At 37.3% G+C, this 20,255-nt stretch overlaps 2 protein-coding genes across 13 annotated transcripts in view; one reads left to right on the top strand and one right to left on the bottom strand.

Annotated features, from left to right (window-relative positions):
* LOC119785748 (galectin-4-like) overlaps nt 1–2,720 on the top strand; it is an 11,341-nt gene extending 8,621 nt beyond the window's left edge. For 10 of the 12 annotated variants that reach the window (XM_038288532.1, XM_038288533.1, XM_038288535.1 and 7 more), the window contains 7 exons: nt 4–36; nt 146–181; nt 281–307; nt 406–435; nt 1,846–1,934; nt 2,006–2,171; nt 2,249–2,720. In XM_038288532.1, coding sequence (XP_038144460.1) covers nt 4–36; nt 146–181; nt 281–307; nt 406–435; nt 1,846–1,934; nt 2,006–2,171; nt 2,249–2,392 — 525 coding nt within the window. In that variant the 3' untranslated portion in view covers nt 2,393–2,720. The remainder of the gene's footprint in view (nt 1–3; nt 37–145; nt 182–280; nt 308–405; nt 436–1,845; nt 1,935–2,005; nt 2,172–2,248) is intronic. The other 2 variants (XM_038288537.1, XM_038288543.1) reach the window with 1 other exon arrangement.
* Nucleotides 2,721–3,677: 957 nt separating this feature from the next.
* Nucleotides 3,678–20,255, bottom strand: part of LOC119785747 (tyrosine-protein kinase receptor UFO) — a 35,635-nt gene continuing 19,057 nt past the window's right edge. The window contains exons 8-20 of the mRNA XM_038288531.1: nt 18,445–18,584; nt 17,879–18,023; nt 15,623–15,640; nt 13,574–13,703; nt 13,287–13,378; nt 10,773–10,868; nt 10,556–10,633; nt 9,953–10,045; nt 9,242–9,363; nt 8,637–8,746; nt 8,193–8,352; nt 5,886–6,022; nt 3,678–5,635 (exon numbers count right to left, since the gene is read on the bottom strand). Of these exons, the coding sequence (XP_038144459.1) occupies nt 5,185–5,635; nt 5,886–6,022; nt 8,193–8,352; nt 8,637–8,746; nt 9,242–9,363; nt 9,953–10,045; nt 10,556–10,633; nt 10,773–10,868; nt 13,287–13,378; nt 13,574–13,703; nt 15,623–15,640; nt 17,879–18,023; nt 18,445–18,584 (1,772 nt within the window). The 3' untranslated portion in view covers nt 3,678–5,184. The remainder of the gene's footprint in view (nt 5,636–5,885; nt 6,023–8,192; nt 8,353–8,636; nt 8,747–9,241; nt 9,364–9,952; nt 10,046–10,555; nt 10,634–10,772; nt 10,869–13,286; nt 13,379–13,573; nt 13,704–15,622; nt 15,641–17,878; nt 18,024–18,444; nt 18,585–20,255) is intronic.

Below are 20,255 nucleotides of genomic sequence, written 5' to 3' on the forward strand. Positions count from 1 at the left end.
CAGGGTGGATGTCCTGATGGCACAGGGGGAGGAAAAGTGAGTATATGTATATATATGTATATATCATGCTTTTGTAGTAAAATTTGCTTAATGATTACTAAACAGAAATAAAGCAGGTTTACTTGAAACATGCAAATACTTGCAGGGCGGATACCCAGGAGGCCCTGGAGGAAACATGGCCGTAAGAAATTATAATAGTATATATAAATATATAATAAGATTTTATAGTCCTTAAACATTTGGGTTTTTTGTCCAAATTCTTTTTTGTTTTTAAAAACAGGGAGGATTTCCAGGATCTCATCTGCCGGTGAGGAAACTCTTCACTTAAATTGGTATCATTTAATTTTCTCCTGGGATGTTCTCTAATACATTGTGCTCGTTTTTTTTTTTTAAATCTGGATGCAGGGTATGGGTGGGCAGCCCGTCTACAACCCAGTAAGTTAACTTTGTTTCATATTGGTACACACTACAGTTTTTATATTGCTGTTAATTTGTCCTGTCAGTGTGATGAATGCAGTAAAACAAAACAAAAAAATCAATAATAATATATATATTTTTTTAGTGTGTTCACCTTAAACTTTTTTTAACTGGTTGTAGCCACTTTTATTTTATTTTTACTGTCCCCTAGTGTTTAAATAGAAGAACTACAATTGCAGACTGATCAGAGTGGTTACTCCAATTAATGGGCATTTCTTTCTTACTGAAGTTTAATTTAGTTTGCCAGGAGGCTATCAAATCTTTAACCGCTTTTATCATGGTTGTGGACCACCGGACCAAAGCTTTACTCTCATTGAGGTGCATACAGCTTCAAGGAGCAAAGACAAATAAGCCCCTTCAGATCCAGAACTGGATGAAGGAACTATTATCCCTTCTGGTCTGGGATGTTTGGGTTTCCTGCTTAGACCTGCTCTTTCGATAAATCTGTCTGCTATAAGTAGAAAAGTATTGCAGTTTTTGCTTATGTTAGCAAAAAAGGCCAGTTTTGGGACCAAATATGTTTCCAAATGCAATCTCAACTAAAGCCAAATGAAAGGAGGCTATCTTGATCAGGGTAACATAACTCTTACCCCAGGGACCCATCCCATCAAGACTTTAACATTTAAATTTATAAATTCTTTTAAAAAAGACCCGTACAAGTTTGCTACTGTTTTCTTGCAAGATTATAGAAAGTGAGCACACCCCCTGTGATTCTGTTCGCAGTTTAAGCACATTAAGAAAATATTGCTTGAATTAAAGGATGGTTAACAAAAATCAAGTTGGATTCATACTAAAGGTCTTCATTCCCTTTAAGGAATCAAGGCTGCATTATCTTAAGCCAACATCTAAAGGACTTTGACTGGTCAAGAGTGAACTACATACCTCTGAGATTCCTTAAAACAATGTGAAACATCATATACTTTGGACTTTAACAGGAAGTTATAATATCTGGATAGAACATCTACCAAACAGGGAGAAGATGCCAACTCTATGTAGAAAAAAAACACAGGCTGGAGTTCTAACCTAGAACCTTCTTCCTAGTTACTGTATATCACAACAGTTGTCTGACACTGTGCAGCTCATGACCAAGCAGTTAAAAGTTACAATATAAAGTATGAAGGAAACATTCTTTTTTTCTTTTAGATTTTTAACGCTGTTTATCCTTGCATAGGTGGGCAGTAGAAGCATTCATGCAAGTACTGCATTGTTTGCATTAAGAAAATTACAGCATACTCTTTAACTCATGAATTTATCTCAGTTGTAAAAAAAAAAAAGACTATTATTTTGAAATTCATGATATTGTAAAATGTATATTTTTATGAAGCAAAGGCCATGCATGTTATATAAGATAACTGTCTTATCTTTAAGACTGTGCCCTACTACGCTATGATCCCAGGAGGGATGTGCCCTAAGAGGACCATCATCATCAGGGGCATGGTACCCTATGCAGCAAAGAGGTCTGTGCTCATTAGTAGGGGTGGCGAAGTCATTCAGATAACTGGGCTCTGACAGAATCTTGGTTTTCCAGGATGGGGTTCAATTTAGTGGTGAGCAGATCCAGAGACATCGCCTTCCACATGAACCCCAGAGTGAAGGAAGGCGTTGTGGTGCGAAACACCAGGATAGGAGAGAAGTGGGGCAAGGAGGAGAGAGAGCTCACCACAAATCCCTTCGTAGAGGGACAGTACTTTGATGTAAGCAACATAGCCATCCCTCTAGATTTACTTTGCGTATGATGCATTCTCTGATAAGTTTTCTGTCTGACACTCAGATGTCCATTCGCTGCGGGAACCAGAGGTTCAAGGTGTTTGTGAACGGGCAGCACTTGTTCGACTTCTCTCACAGAATCTCCTTCAATGAGATCGACAAGCTGGAGATAGAGGGAGAAGTTCAGATCTCCTACATCCACTTCTGATCCGCTCATTATCTATGCACCGTCCTTCTTTATGTCACATTATGCTTTCATTTTACAGTCTATGTCACCTCAGGTTATTTTTACTTGCTGTTTTATTTTTCAGTTTGCAGCTACTTAATAAAAATTCCAATTCTTCAGAACAAATGAGAATAAATCACCAGGATTAACGTTCAGCAAAAGAATGTGTCTTTGAATTTATTCATTTCTTATGCAAAAATACTGTAGAAAAGATTCTCAAATATTGACAATATCAAAGAAGTTATTGTATAAAATCCTTAAAAATGTAAAAACACCAATGGAACAAACAAATATTCATCAAAATGCAAAATACTGGCTCTTATTCAAAGGCACTTGTGAAAGTTGTGTAATCCTCTCTTTTAAGGCTGACATTAGGATAATGAGGAAGAAATGGTTTCAATTATTGCTGCAGGAAGTTTAACTGAAAAAAAAAAAACTCCATGTGCACAAGAAATAGGAAGTGAATCTTATTTTCAGCACCTTTTTCTAAACCTCACACTGTGTAAACCATACCAGATGTATTACAAAAAAAACAAAAAAAGGAAATGGAGCAAAATGTATCCTAACATTCTGCAGTAAAACTATACACTGATTTAAGTACCTTTAATTCTAACAAAAAAGACAGCGCTATTTCTTCTCCCAAAATGTGCCGGAACATCTATTCTGATGACTTATTGAACGACTAAGGCATACATTTATATAATTACTGTTTATATACATGGATACATAGAAATATAAGTGCACACATGTTGCAACACTAGTTAACATCCTCAGGGCATCTGGGTGACATCCCTTCATGATTTGAAAGTCTTTTACTTTTCAGACAACCCAGAAAGGTCTGCATGGTGACCCACAGTGTTTGTTCTCTGGCATCAATAACATGCAAATCCTGCCATGAACCATCTTCCTTAAGGGCAGAGAATCATTGTACAAAACCATCAAAATAAATCATTAGTGCAAAAGTTGGAACAAATACAAAAAAATAACATCAAAATAAAAAAGAAATCTCTAAATTTGACACCAAAACTAAAATGAGGATTTTTACTCCATCATCTCTCTGTTGATCTGTACCTCTTATCAGTCCCTTGGAAGTTGAAGCAGTTTGTCTCAGCCTTTTAGTTTAGAAGCCCTACTTCCTGAGTTTTGGAAACAAAATGTAGATCGGATGCTTGGTCAATGGCTCATTGCAGAACTGACAGTAAAACTTGTAACAGATCAGGTTCTAATTTAAAACACTTCAAGGTTCGTCTTCTTTTTTTAAATGCAGCTCCTCATAATTTTATTCTTGAATTTTTTTCAGCATTTGCTACATTACAACCAGAAACTTCAATGCATTTTAGAGTTGTAAATAGCGGACCAAAAAACAAGTACGTAATAGAGAAATAACAGAAAAATTATGCATAGTTTTTATCTGTGGGACGGACAACTGCTAGTCCTGCAGTCCATACATTAGCCCTTAATAAAAAAAGGTGCGACTTGAAAATCATTATTGAAAGAACGCTGCATGACGTTTTTTCATATTCACCAACAGCAGCTTAGGTAAACAGCAAATATGTGGAAAGCGAACGTACTCCTAAAACTAAAACTGAACTCTGGGCTTACATACTACAAAATTATTTACAGTGAAAACATGCACTGCATATCAGCCTCAATATGGTAAAACATGGTAGTGGCAGCATTATGCTCAGGAGAGACCTTTCTTTGGTAGTGACATGGAATGTGCTAGTTTTTAATGGGAATACAGTTAAATACAGCAGGACGATGGCCCAGAACATAACGCCAGAGCTCCTGTTGAATGGTTTATATCAAAGCATAATGATGCTAGAATAACTTGGTCAGAATACTTCACTAAATATAATAGAAAACCTGTGGCAGCGCTTTAATGCTGAATTTCAAGGATCTGACTCATTTTAGCAGGCTGATAACCAAGAACAGGGATGATTTATTTGTTTTCTTCTCAGACTTAAATAAATCTATTGAAGATTTCAAACCAAATACACTGCATCTGCAGAAAAAAAGTTCGTTTTCAGTTTGGACTTTGGTTTTGATTAATTTAAGCTTTTTGATTTTTATTTATTTACTGTCCTTTGCATTGGGCAACCACATAACAACCCCAAACGTACCTTCAAGTTTGAGGACAAAATCTAAGAGGGGAAAAATGTTTGGAAGAGTTATATTGGATGGCTGTTGCTATTCTCTGCAGGTTGTTTGATGTATCTGGGATTGTACCTGGTAGTACCCACAGCGATGTAAAAAACAAAACAACATTCAAGAGATATGCTATAAAAATACCTTAAAGAATAAAGATAAGAACATTGAACAAATGGATAAAAGTCAGTTGTCCATCACTTCGTTCTGGCAGTGTCAGCTGGTTTCACAAAGAGTTTGTTGTTTTGTTTTCAAAGTCACTTTCCAGCATGTCTGCAGTTGGAAATGTGCTGCTATTGCAAAAGAGGCGTAATTTCATTTTCTCTGAATGTTTTCTCTGCAGCATAAAACCACAAGCTTCACATGCAGTCTATGGTCGGCAAAAGTCTCCTTCAGGGTGAAGCAGAGGCAGCTGTTTCAAACTCACTTAGAAATGTGCTCATCGTCAAAACAGGTTCTTAGTGAGAAAAATCATCCCAAACTTTTACTTGCTTGGAAGCCGGTGATACATTTGTGCAAAATATGTGTGGTGAAGCACAAAGTGTCTTGCAGTCAGAGGTTGCAGGGAGTTTGGGTTTGGGACACGTGTGGCAGCGACCCGCCCCTAACGTTCAACAGTGGATCAGCTACTGCCAGGGCATCCTGCTGGTCGATTCCCTGTCCTCCAGCAGCTCCAAAGTGGGAGTGGGGGTGTGGTTAGGTGTGGTGCGGCAGGACGGCTGTAGAGGCAGCGTGGCTGTTGAGGATGAAACAGGCATGTCCAGGCTCTCCAGGGAGTCGGACAGGGTTCGAGTGGTCTCATGTCGTGGACAGAGGACGTATCGGCTGCGCTCGTGGACTTCCACGGTAGTCACAGATTCGAATCCTTTTCGGAAGAGAGGCGATGATCTAATAGGATCTCGGCCCCCGACGGCTCCAAGCTCTACAGGAGATTCATCCATGTTGACATATAGTATCTCATCAGGGTCCTGAGGGTCTGGAAGATCCTCGAGGGCTTTTTCCAGCTCGCAGCGCAGTGTCTCAAAAGATGGACGATCTTTGGGGCTCAGAAGCCAGCATGAGAACATTAGAGAGTAGCTGCAGATCAGAAAGAAGCCTTAGTTATTGGTTGGCCTGACATATACACTTCCTGTTATCTAAGGAAGTTCTTATTTTTCTTTTAAAAAGCTAAACAAAAAACACATAAAAATATATACACACACAAATATATATATATATATATATATATATATATATATATATATATATATATATATATATATATATATATATATATATATATATATATAGTTTTTCTTAACAGAACTTTAAAGAAGTGAAAACTCACATAGAGTCCAAACAGTCTGGAGGTTGTTTGAGACGGTTTCCTTGTCTTAAGTAGTCATAAATCTCGCTGTTTTCCACCCCTGGATAAGGCGTCTGGCCTCGTGTGGCTATTTCCCACATGGTGACTCCAAACGACCACTATGAAAAATAGTGAACAGAAAACAGGAGAGAGAAACACACAGAGAAAAGGTCAGAAAGCTGTAATGCACACGTCAGACAAGAATTCGCACCTAAAACTATACAAGAGAGTTACAGCCGTGCACATGTATGGATTTTGGACATCCTCGTTTGCACAACCAGTGCAGAAAAATTTCCATAATTCACATATCAGCATGTAATTCTTATGTGCAGGAACACTGAGGCCCCTGAAGTATGCTTGAAATGAAGTTACCACCTGCCACAGCTGACATCTGTCCCAGAGCTTTGGTCACAACACATTCCACCATATTTCACTTTATGCTCCAACATTGCTTTTCTGATAGCAGTGATTAATTTTTCTGAGAAAACTAAATGATACTACAAAGCTCATGTCCTTTCTGTACATCCTTAATATCCGACAGCTGAACAGTATGTGTAAGTATGTATTACTGGCACAAATAATAAACGGTATTTTAAAGATATGGTGAGAAAATGTTTGAATACTGAGGTTTAATTTGATGCGTATACTTTATGTTTATGTGTATTTAGATTTATGCTGTTGAATACACATACAAGGAAAACATGCTTGAAGTTTGTCTTGCAAACTATTTAATTAGTGAATGATTAAACTGATAAATTAAATGCTATTACAGTGGCTGCTTAGGAAACCTTAGCTACTAACATTAATATTACCTTTATATCAAGTGTAGAGTCACAATAAATACTGTATGACATCATTCTCTATATAGCAAATCAATACAGATGTTGTGATTTTTTTTTTATATTAACTTAGTTATAAATAACCTTTATGTTTTGAGAACCTAATTGTTACGGAATGTTCATGTTTTGCAGTCTTCTAACATGCTCTAAACTGGTATGTTCTGCTGAATTTCCATTTTAACTTTACTATTAAATCTAAAATAACAGAATCAAAACATATGGGAAAGTTTGCTTATTTACTGAGGACTAACACAGAAATCTCTCTCCTGACTGGCTGCTGTCAAGCTGGTTTGATGCTACGATTTTCACATGTAACAGCTGATTTATCAAAGTGCATTTCTGCTTTGTTTGGTGGTGTGCTGTCAGACCAGCATACCCCATCAGACCAGCATAACCATAGTCAATATGCATATGCAAGCCATCAGATCTGTGTTCATCCCTTTAGTTTTGTAAGAAAAATAGACTTTAATCTACCTCAATGGGCGTCTATCCCTTTAGTCATGTAAAAAAAAAATGAATGGTCAAATTGCCATACGCTTCAAAAAACACCAAAAAGTAAGTAATTCAATAACTTGGGAATAAGGGATACATGCCCGTTGAGGCAGTTTAAGTTTTTTTTTTTTTTTCATACAAAACTAAAGGGATAAAGGGGTATTGACTATGGGTATGCTGGTCTAGTGGAGTATGCTTATCTGACATAGCACAGGCACAAAACCAAACCTAAAACTCAAAACTTCCCCACAGTCTAATTCTAAGGCGCTTGATCTTATGATAACAAAGCTAAATGCATAAATATGAAATAGTTTACCTTATAACTCTGAATTTTCCAAAAAGCTATTTACAATAAGTTGACCATAGCATCAAATATTTTGTGACTTATCACCAATAAAACAAAAATCTGTCATTTTCTTATGTCATAAAAAGAAAGAAACACCCCTGATGAGATGGGTGTGTAAGGAGTGGCCATAAAAAGAAAATGCAGCTTGCTTTTATGGTTTTTTAAATTTTGTTTGACATGGTGTAAATAGGCATGGGAGCACAAAATGTGTTGTGTCAATGTGAGGAGAGGTAAAAGTAGCTGCACTGAATCAAAGGAAGGTTTTGAGATTAAATATCATTTTGGATGCTAATCTCACTGGTCTTTAGCTCTGCTACCCATAGATGATGTCTTACTTTCTCCCTGGCAGCTTTTTACCACAGGCAAAACACTGACTGCTCATATTAACTCCACATCATCCAGCTTTTAGTTATATTTTTTACATTATTTTCATCCTGGTGTTTTACTATAGAATAAATCCATCAAGATCTTTTTCTGGTTCTTTGAAAAAGGGATACAGTTTTACATCCAGCTATATTATCTTGGGGTTACGAGCCTTTTTTTTTCAACATTGTGAGTGATACAAACACACGAATAAGGAAACACAATGAATCAGTCTCCACAGGTACTAACCACATCACTCTTGGTGGTGTAGACGCGGTCTGCTAAGCTTTCAATTGCAATCCATTTAACAGGCATCTTGGAGATCCGTCCCTGTCTGTAGTAATCGCCGTTGTAGATCTTCTTGGAAAGGCCAAAGTCGGCCACAGACACGTTCATGTTCTCATTTAACCTAAGAGCGTGAGAGAGAAAAAGGAAACACTTAGCTTAAACAGAGGGGTGGGAGTTCTCTAAAAATACACACATCTTTGTTTTAGCCTTTATTAAATATTATGGGTTTTTTTTTGCAGCTGAGAGATTTTTCTCTACATTAGGAAAAGTTTAAACAGTTTTACTTTTATTTAAAGGACCATTTATAACCCCTGCTTGCTGGCAGCAACAAGAAAGGGAAAGTGCAAACAAGGCAGCCTGTGGGAACTGAAAGAGTACATAAGTGGAGGAAGCGGTTCTGCTTACATGCAGTTGCGTGCAGCCAGGTCTCTGTGGATGAAGTTCTTGCTGCTGAGGTACTCCATCCCTCTGGCAATGTCGGTCATGAACTTGACCAGCATCTGTGATGGTAGGTACTACAGGACACACAGGGAGGATGGTTCATTCACAGATTTATCACAGCTGTGATTTCATCTTTGAACAATAGAGGGCGCCAGTATCCATCTTTTTTTAACAAGTTATTAGCAAGAATTGATTTTCCAGACTCCCTCCTCCTATGTGAACAACAGCTCTCAGCTGCATTGTGTGACTGTTTTTAAAAGTTGGCAAACCTCAAGACTATTTCGACATTGTGTGTGAGTCTTGCTTTGATTAAAGTTTATGTTTCTCAGCACACCCCTCCAGGGGTTTTAACACACGGATAATGCCAAAGCATTCAGTGTTTCAGGGTACTTTTTCCTGCCAAAGGAGGAATAATTGGAGGCTTATTTAAGAAATGCTTTACAACTATGTTTAACTCTGGATCCTGTTTTGCTGACATTCATGTGAACTTAAAACCATAGAGTGTGTGAAACTGTGAGCGGTTGTGTGTTGCTGACTCTGTGTTTTTGGTGTTTTGTTTTCAGGCTTACCACAGGACAGTCTCCTAGCCTGGAGTACAGCAGATAGCTGTGCAAATCGCCGTGCTTCATATACGGGAGGATAACCACAGGTGACGGGTAACCTTCGCTCTCCACGGTCTGCAGACACACACCTGAGATAAAAAAAAAGAAATAATTTAGTCTGAACACATGCTGTTTTAAATAGGATGTGCACATAATTTGAAAATAATAAGGTCTGAACTGTGCAGTTATTTACAAGAACACATTGATTAGATTTTTTTTAATCCATACTTAACATTAAAAGGAATTGCAAGTGTTTTTCCCCGCAAGTTCTTAATCGAATGATATAGATTAAATTCATAAATATGTAAAAATGCCTGAATCTATTTGTATTTTTTTTTATTTATTCAAAGTTAATGTTGCTTGGTTTTCCTCAGAAAATGTATTGGATATTAGTAATGCATTAAGCACACCTCACTGGAAGAGATCACTTCTTTGAAAAGTAAAGTCAGATTTTTGTAAAGCCAAGAATGTGGCAGGTCACATTTTCCACTTTTTCTTATTACCTCTAGAAATGTCAACTAGTTTTAAACGGATGTAATTTGTCCTTTTTTTTTTTCTCTAGCTGTAATTTCAATAAAGATACACAACACATTGGTATTACTACTTCCACTACACAGCAACATTTGCACACATTGTTTTTTCTCATATGTGCATCCTGCAGGTTATTGACTGACTTACCCAGGAGCCTCATGACGTTGGGGTGATCAAACTCCTTCATGCAGGCAGCCTCACGCAGGAAGTCCTCCATCTCTGAGCGAGTGCAGATCGCAACTGGAGAAGTGATCATTTACAGGTTAGGTCACTTTGTAGGTCAACAAAATCCCATGAGGGTGGAGCTGTTTTACCCCTCAATGCTGAGACTACATAATTACTTTTTAAAAACTGTTTTAATGTCTAGCTCCATTTTCTGTGACAGGTTTCTTCAGCAAACATAAATATTGGTAATAAATATAATATTGGTAATTTCATTATGTAAATTCCTTTATTGTCCAACAATGGGGAGATTCAGTCTCTGCATTTAACCCATCCCCTTGGGGAGCAGTTGGCTGCCATTGTGTGGCGCCCAGGGAGCAGTGTAGGGTTAAGGGTTTTGCTCAGGAACCCAGAGTGCAGGCTGTAGGGATCGAACTGGGTGCTTGCAACCTTCTCAGAGCACAAGCGCACTGGTCTAACCCACTAGGTCAACACTCCCACCAACCTTTATCCATTTTTTGTTTTTTTCTTGACTACAATGGTTGGATTCATGAAGCGGGATGATGATTTATTTCATCGTTCACTCACTCTTCATAGTCTTGACAGCCACCTTGAGAACAGCCTCCTCCTGATTCAGCAGACCCTCCATCACAGAGCCAAACTCCCCTGGACATAAAAAAGAGCAAACCATATGACAACCAGCATGATTTGAATTCTAAAGGAATGGAGATTACATCATTCCAACCTTAGTTTACACTGAAATACAACCAGAGCAGTAAAATAGAAGCAGACAGGAAAAGCTCACCTTCTCCCAGAGTCTTTCCCAGAGTGAGCTTATGTCTGTCCACCATCACATCTTGCAGCTTCTGTTTCAGCTCATCACTGATACCCAAACTGTTTACTGCAGAGAAGAAACAGACAAAAAAAATGTCATTGGTGCTTTAAGGGCTGTTTGGAGGAAAAACAGCAGATATGTGCAAAAATGCAGCTACAATAGGATCAGACAGCTTTTTTCACCTTCATTTAGGAGCCCTAAGGTGCTTCGTGAATAACTTATCTAACCAAGGTTGCATTGCAAGAACAAATGGTAAATTTGTTCTTGAAATTATAGGATAAATATTTGATAAATTTGACTAAAGACATAACTATGTGCTACTCTTAATCTTTGGATTCTTTTTTAATTCAGAACCTGCAGTAATTAACACTGAGATATTGTTTTAAATCTCTAACGTAGACAAAGACCTGCAACACCACATTTTATCTTGTTGATTAGCATCCATATTTCCCTTTGTGGTTGTGACTTTTTTCTGCTTCTTTCAGTTCCCCCCCTTTTTTTTGCTGTTATGACCCCAGATCGAAATCAAGTGTGGTTTCAGTTAATTGCTTTAATTCTGCAAAAAATGTTGATTTCTCAAAGACTCATCTTTTCGTAGACTGAATGTAATTATAATACAAATTAGTATGAGTTGCAGTGTGTTATTTTTATTTTACACTGGAATTATTTTATTTTGTTTTTCCCGAAGATTTGTTCTTTAATTTTCTTTATAGAAAGTTAAAGTAGAACTATTTAAAAAGAGTTTCTAATAAGAACTGAAGCTGCTGAAATATTGGTGAGAAAAATAAGTTCAAATATATAAAAAAAGGTTATTATTCCATGTGTGCTGAAATGCTTCCTGCAGATGGGCTGTCACTGAGCAGTAGGGTTGTCACGATACTAAACTTTTCAACTCGATACCGATACTAAGTAAAATATTCGATACTCGATACCATTTTCGATACCACAAGGATAAAATTTCAACAGAAATATTTTGATTAATAATTAAAATACAATAAATAAATAAATTCAATAAACAATAAGAACAACATTTTGAGGTTGTTTGCTGTGCACAATATTAAGCAAGCTTGATAAAAAAACTTACAAAATTAAAATTAAGTTTTCCTTACTTGGCTATGCTTTGCACACATAACAATGACACTAGCCAAACCGGTTAAGAAACAAAAATAATTCTCAGCAGCTGCAACTGTTACAAAAAAGTCTGAAACTGAAAAGTGCGTAGAATTATTCAATCACACAGTGTTCAGAAAGTGCATTTTCCTCTATTCTGCACTTTAGATGAATGACTGTTTAGGTGCGACTGGTACTCGATACTTTTGAAAATGAGTATTGTATCCGGATACAACATTTCAGTATCGATACTTTTTTGAGTATCGATACTTTTGACAACCCTACTGAGCAGTCATTATTTTTAATTTCTTCTCCTTCGGACCAGAATGTGACAGGACAACAACAGCCTCTGAGATGGCCTGCAGCTGCTGCTACACCAGCAATCTGCCTCAAGTTGGACGAAAAATGCGTTTAGTCCACAGGCATGTTACAACTCATGCTGGTATGTCCGGCTGCGGCCCGATAAAGGCAAGAACCAGAACGTCAGGATCTGACTATGTCCTGAAAAACTGGCCGGAACTTCTGGACAGCATCAGTGTAGAAAATCCAGCCCAAATCCATTAATCCAAGCCTTCCTTTTTATTATATCACTCATATGAAATAACTCATCTCATCCTCCTAGCTTGTCTCATTTCACTTCCTGATAGGCTTTTCTGCAGTTTTTTCAGGTTTATTTTGGCATCTTCGTTGGACCGGCAAGCTGGGACTTGCTCACGAGGACCATAACAAATATTCTGTGCACAGCAGGGGACAATGTCGGGACTTGAATGTGACCCAGCTGGGTGAAATCTGAGCCTGTATTTTCAGCTTTGTATCTCTGTAATTGATGCACCGTTTCAAAGGAAGACTCCTGACTGGTGACAGCAAACAAAGCAATGCAAAAGCACTCTTTTCCTCGCTTGATGACAAGCCCTTCTGTTATTAAGACCCCCCCTTGGAGACCTGCATCACATCAGATTGCTTCCTGATGTCGCTGGATCTCCTTGATCTTTACATCTCCCAAGTCTTTAAATTTCACTTTTATTTATATCATTTAAATGCAGCTTAACTTTAGAAGGTTTCAATCTAACAGGAGGGTTGCCGTGGAGCATATAAGCTTACTAAACACTTATAGCTTGTTAACACAGCTGCAGGGATGGAATCAACTCTTGGCTGTTTGATCATCCAGATAAACTATGGAGGCCTTTTTTTTGTCTTTTAGCATGGAGAACAGAGCTGCCACTGTGTAGCCTGAGGAGAAATTATTCTCGCTGAGCCAGTATTTTAAGAGAAGAGGAAGCATTTCTACTCCTTGCAGCAATGCAGGTCCAGGCATGCAGCTGAAAGTATCTGTTCCTGGTTTGGTGACATTCAGGTGCAGGTAGGAGAACTCACATGTTGCTTCTAGCGGCCTGCGGCTGTAGCTGCGGCGAGCGCGGTACCTAACCACCAGCTGCCCTCGCTCCATCATGGGCTCAAATGCCTCCCTGTAAATGCACAAAAACAAAACGGATGTTGTCGGGCAATGTTGTAAACAATCCCGAGAGCGGGGCTGCATGATGCACAAAATGACTCAGAAAATAAGTAGCATTAAGTCTGGAAGGACTGAGAACATTTATGGTTTGGCCGAGTGGCTGGGCCCCTCCCTTCCACCCACAAGAAGGACAAACAAACCTACGCACCCAAATCGTGTCTCTTTGCGCCGTAGCTTGGCCACATAAACAGCCAGGAGCACGGCGAGGGCCACAGCGCCAGTAATGGCCATCACCACGTACCACCAGTGCCAGGAAAAGGCTTTAGGATTTGATGGACCTGGAAGAAATTAATGGAAGACAGGCATTGATCTCAGTCCATCATGTTTGTCAGATTGAGCCCTAGGGGTCAAATTTAATCTGCTCTGGGTCTCCATCATGGAGAGCTAGTCTCCTGCAAGTTTTAGAGGCATCCCTGCACCAAGACATGATAATTATAGTAGAATTAGCTGCTTTGAGAAAACACAACAAAAGACAGATGGATTTGTTTGTCTTGTTCTTGATTGGTTCACTGTTGCAAGAACCTCCTTTAAATGTGTCTTCTCTCATATGCTGGTAAAATGTCTACCTATCTGAGGTGGGTAGTAACTAGTTACATTTACCACAGTACATTTTAGAAAAATATGTATATCTTGGAGTAGTTACACCTAGCCATTCTTTTTTTACTAAAGTCATATTCTCGTTAGAGTATTCCTACTCTTACAAAAGTACATTCTCTGGCAGCTCCACCCACTATGAGTAACTTTTCAGTTACTGCTATTCAGAGTTTAGGTGAAAGTACAGTAAACAGCTGGAAGTATTTATCTTTTCCTGACATGTAAACATAACCTACTGTTAGGATTGGTTTTATAGGTTTATGTTTAAAAAAAAAAAGTTTTTCTTCTGACTTTTTAAAAATTGGGTTATCATGTTTTTTATGTAGATCATGTAAACAGAATTTGCACAAAATTGTTCTTTTTAATGCCAGTTAGAAAAAAAGTTCAAGTGGTGCTTCTGCTATATTGGATAAGGTAGAAGGAATAATAAAGAATAACTACTTCAAATCAAAAGCAAGATGGCTGAAGCTTGGACATGCTCAGATGCTCCAACTGGAGAGGGATAACAAAGACACATTTGTACAGGTTTTAGTGTTCTAAACCCTTTACCTCAAACCAACTAACAAAAAGAGAGGAATATAATTAAAAGTTCAATGCAAAAAATGAAAAAAACAACAACATAAAAATCAATTCTAACATAGACCATAAGCTAAAAGCTGAAAGTTATGAATTCAATTCTTGGTTTTTAGTTGTGTGTTTTATAATCTTTCTATTCTGGATAAGACACTGGACTTTGAAAGGACATCTATGGTTTTAGCGTGCTCAGTATCTGCCACTTTTCAGCCTTGGAGTTTAAAATCCACTCTGGTTCAAGCTCTAGAAGAAAATTTTTTATTTTGTCAACTGATAAATACCTAAAAACCAAATCCTTGAAAGTCTTAAAAGAGGTGAAATAACATTCATGATATCAAAAAGGTATGATATATGTCATGGGAATTCAACAAAAAGGACTATTTGATGTTTACATAGCGTGTTTTCTCAAGGTCTTGCAATAAAACCCTTCCTGTTTGTTTTCTATTGCAGTTTAAGAGTTTCAGGAAAAAGTGATGAAGGAATGACTCCTTCCAAGATAAATCTACCAACACAACTCTCCTTTTCTCTGTTCCTTCCTTGGCATCCCATCACTCATTCTGAAACCTTCTCAGTCTCCCAAAAAAAACTACAAATAGAAGAACTTCCTTCTTCTCATCCTCCCCCTATTTAACTGCCTCCTTTTCACTTTTTTATGCCGTTCTTCTTGTTGATGTCTAGCTCTTCAGGACAAAGAAAACAGAGGTGCTACATTGCCTCAGACTGGTATAAATATTTATGACGCGTCTCCCCATTCAGCCAACACCCACCCTCAACCCCCCCCCCCCCCTCCCCTCCTCCTCCCTTTCCTGTCTCTAAGATCCTCAATTCTGGATTTTCTCTTCCTTGCTTCCTCTTTTTTTTGATTGCATATGACAGAAGCCAGTGACACAGAGTGAAAAAGAGAAGTTCTGAGGACCTCAAAGGAGGCCCAATACATCATGAGCTCACTTCCACAAACACACTGCGGTCATTTTGTGTCACAGCAGAGAGAGTTTGAAGATTTTCATGTTGAAAGGCGGTCTTTACTCACCTTTTAATTTATCTGTTTCTGTGGAAAAAAGAAAGATAAAAAGATTATTTTCATATGCAAGAGTAAAATCATAAAAAAAATTGCTGTACATTTTTCTTTTAAACGTAGAATGTTTTTCACTTTTTTAATGTCTTTAAACCTCAGATTTTCACTGCTTTGTCAAAACATTGTAGTCTACTGCTGCTAGGTTTCTATGGCAGCGTTTTTTTACAATTAGGAGTTAAAGGCTCCTTCACCTTAAAATATCAATGTTTAAACAAACTGTGCAAATTTGTATGGATCTGTGGGAAATGTGAATAATTAAATATATGAGCAAAATGTCAAATATTATGATTTTTTTTTTTATTTACCCCAACTATATATACTTTTGTGGTTTTATTAGGAAAATAAGAAAACTTTCGAATTAAAAACACATGAAAATTCTTTCAATAAGAAAATTAACATATATTTACGTTTTAAGGAGATGATTAGCTGTAATTCATTAACTGAAGATGATGCGTCACTTTTTATGTTCTTTATTATTATTATTATTTACAATTGTATGCAAGAAATTACATTTTCTTTCCTATTTCAATGCTCTGTTTAATTATCCTCACATCTTTAGATCTTATCTTTTGTCTGTTTTATCGGTGTGCAGTCACAGCAATGGTTGTTATCGGTTCCAAAACATAAAATGTTTTAGGTTATGAATTACAAAAGAAAATATATATATATTTTTTTACATCTTTTAATAAAAAATGCCAAAAATATAACAAAAAGTTGAAAGTATCCATAATCGAATGAGTTGAGTTAGTACAACATGTTCTGTTTTTATTTTTAAACTTTTGGAATAATCCAAGTTATTTGTGCATTCATGGAGCCTAACTTCATTAAATAACTTAATAAAGAACAACCTAACTGTATTAAGATGGTACCTGTGCAGATTTTGACAATGCGATCCCAATAACTGACCGGTTGCCAAGTGGTGTGGCTATGCTGCAACGCCATGAGTCAGTTTTCTTTTGGGTGTAATCAGGGCTCTTCAATGTTGCTTGGCGACAGGTTAATAAATGTTAAAATGTAAAGGTAATTGCATTGTGTCATAAAATAAATATTATGCCTACAGCTGCAATACCCAAAGGATCTGAATGGCAAATCTGGCCTAGAAGTAGGATTTGGAAGTCAGAATCAAAGAAACTACTGAATATAAAACTTAAACTCTTCGCAAATTAAAATGTTTGACTTTATAAATTAAAAAAGTTTAAATAATAGTGAGTAAAATGCTTTAAGCTGGCACAATAAATAACTTTGATTAAAATGAAATCTAAATACAGAATGACTAATTAATAGAAAAACATTGTTGAGTTTTGTTAACTTATTTGGTTTTACATTGAACTCATAGTACTGGTCACCCTGGCTGCACACTGCCTTTTAGCTGGCTGAAAGCAGGCTGCTGCTACATTAGATTTGTCTTTTTAAGACCTTCAAGTTTAGCTATTAGGAAATATTTTCATACAAAAGGAAACCTGAAGAAAAACTGTGTGAAGACTCAATGAGCACAGTCCATCCAGATGCGAAATGTTTTGCTCATTATTGCAGTACGAACATAAGAGATGCAGCAGAATCATAATATTTTACTCAAAGATATAATTTTGTTGCGATCCCAAACAGGACTGGAGTAAAAATAAGTGCAGAGACAACCATCTAACTTCTATACAAAATGTTTGAAAGCTCTTAAGAAAACCTTGAGGAATTTCGGCATTCTAAAAACTATATTTAAACTCAACAATGGTGCAGTTTGGATCAACAGTTATCATTTTATCTGCTCCAGAATTAGTAAAATATTATTTTACAATTATATTAGCTCATTATTTCACACTGATCTATAACCTGATTTTAATTTAAAGCTGTTTTTCACTGAGCTTTCTTAGGTTATGGAGAAATATTCAATTAAAAATAATCATTTACATTTATTTCATCAGGCAATAATATATAAATAGGTATGATGATGTGAAGAGGATCTGGGTTGAGTGAATATGTTTTAAAGCTTAAGTATTAATAACTGTTTTCTTTTTTCAGTTCAGTGGAGTTTATCATACTTTAACTGGATATTGAGGTAAAATAACTAAGGACGACATGATGAAGACCAGGTGTTATACATGGAGCTCTAAATCCCCCTGTCTCTTATGAGCTGCTTTAAAATTATCCAAGTCCACAAGAAAAGCTACATTTAAGCCAGAGAGGACATGTTATTAGTGGAAATTTCTCATCACTCACCGGGAAAATTAAGGACCAGAGTCTCTGCGCGGCTCCAGGGTCCCCGCCCCGCCCCAGTGTAGGCGCAGACTCGGTATGATACATTGGTCAGAGGGATGGACAGGTTAATGGAAAACTCTGTGTCCAGTCCAGCATCCACCACAAACTGGGAACAGGAGAAAGAAGATGGACGGTTACAGACAAGCTCCATTTATTATTCTAAAACCTTTAATAGTTTTATTTTATTCTGTTATGTCTTGTGGTGAAAGTGAAAGCAAAGATGGAGGATAGCTTTTTTGTGGCCAAACTGTAAAAGATTCAATATATCAGATTATCCTGTTAGATGTTTTAAGAGGAATCTGAAGATAAGGTTTTATTTAAACAACATCTGTGATTGTGTTTAACTCCTCACATGCAACAGTGAGAGTTAGAGTATTTTGGGGATGGAATTGTGTGTTTATGACCGTTTTATTACAGATGCTTAGCTATAACCAGGTATGCTGATATGTAAATGTAAACCAATGGCTAATCTCTCAATAAAGTGACACGGAGCCTTTACCCTGCCCTTGGTTTTGCTTCAGGCTGACCTGCTGTGTGTTGAGCATGCTGTATTCCACCATGAATCCCTGCAGCACTCCGTTCAGCTTCCCAAGAGGTTCATCCCATGTCAACAGCACCTCGGTACCATTCGGTTTGGCGGTCACATTGGCTGGCGGGTTCTCTGGCACTGAAACATCAGGAAAAAAAAAAAACACAACATAAAAATCCTAATCAGGATAGTGGAGCGTAGAGTTCAGGGTGTGGGGAGGCTTGATGTGAAAGAGGAGCCAGCAGCGGGTGGACAGAGTCCAGGCGTTAACCAGGCAAGCTTTGTTTTCACAGCTTCAAGCCTTTAGGATGAGTGTAATTGCAACATCTGGAGGGATAAAGTGGAAGAAAATGTGAAGAATTTTGCTCTGCTGAAGCAAAGGGGTACATGAGGGTACCATGATTAGGAAAGTCCACTCCCTGACCTCTTCCCCCTCCTCTGGTTTACTCTACCCTGCCTGCTTTTCCTGTGTGAAAATGCCTCCCAACAGGAGGGGAAAGCTTTCTGGAAAACATGGCAGCAACGCTGGAAGAATCTGTATGAGATTGATTCTCCATGTACAGGACTCCAAAGGAACTGGATTTTTTTCTTCTACTACACTTTGTTTTTGTGAGGAAGACTCTAAGAACAAAAACAAAACCCCCTCACACAAACACATGAGTGAAGTCACTGGGAGTTTGTAGAAACATTAGCCGGGCTACAGTATGGATGATGTTATCTGGGATTGTTTGGCAGCTGATTGTTTCCACATGGGCCGCGTTCTCTGAGTCAGGTTGAGCAGCGCGGCTCCACCTATACGCTGCGTCATCGCTCCCTGCCTCCTTACTTTGTCCCCTCAAATCCCATTTTCTTTCTCAGAGATGCCAAGATTTCTTCTCTCTCTTTTTGGAGTCTTTTTTAGCTCCAAGGAAAAAAGATCTAAACCGTTAAAAAAATGAAAGGATAAAGGCAGATGCAGACATTTCTAAAAGTTTTGGAACTTCTTTTTTTTGTTTTAAAACAATACAATATATCCTTCAATGGGATCCTATGAAAGCCAACACAAATGAAGGTACATAATCAGGAAATGGAAAGGGTTCAAAGCTTTTAATTTGAAAATTGTTCAAGCAGTTAAAAAAATAAGTCTGCACCTCGAGGGAACTTTTGCCTGAAAGGGTTTAAATTCAAGGTCAGAAAGTTCAGCTTTGCTCTAATCTTGACTAAGGCTAAATTAAAAATCACCAAACTTTGTCTACTTATTCCTGTTTTCTAATGATAACTGGATGTTTTGCTACAATAAAGGTAAAAAAATAATAATAAAAAAATTAACTTTTTAAAAAGGCCTTTTTCCAGAAAGCCTTTTTTAAAATCCTTCTATAGAAACTGGAGGATTTAACCAAAGCCCAGAAGAATATAGACTATGCGAGTTATCTGACTTTAAAATAAATGAAGTACATTTCATTTTGTATTGTCCTCTGTATAACTACGTTAGACTTGTATTGATGGATGAAATACTTAAATAAATGCCTAAGTTGTTTTAGAGAAGTGACTATAACAAGATTAAATTATTTTTTTAACTTCCATGTCTATAAGTTGACGATGTTTATTTGTAAAGCTTGGAAGAATTGGTTATTTGGATAAGATAGCAATTCTTTTGTCTGTACATAATGTCTGGAATACATGATATACATTTAACCTGTGTTGTCATTTAGGGCTGGGCATATATTACTGTATATGCATGACACAATAATAAAACTAAATCAAACCTTTTAATTGAGTAAAGCTTGTCCCAGAAGACTGATAATATTCATTTTTAGGTTTTATTTAGTA

Source organism: Cyprinodon tularosa, unplaced genomic scaffold (genome assembly GCF_016077235.1).
Source record: "Cyprinodon tularosa strain WSP-4 unplaced genomic scaffold, ASM1607723v1 ctg257, whole genome shotgun sequence".
In the NCBI taxonomy this organism is placed as follows: domain Eukaryota; kingdom Metazoa; phylum Chordata; class Actinopteri; order Cyprinodontiformes; family Cyprinodontidae; genus Cyprinodon; species Cyprinodon tularosa.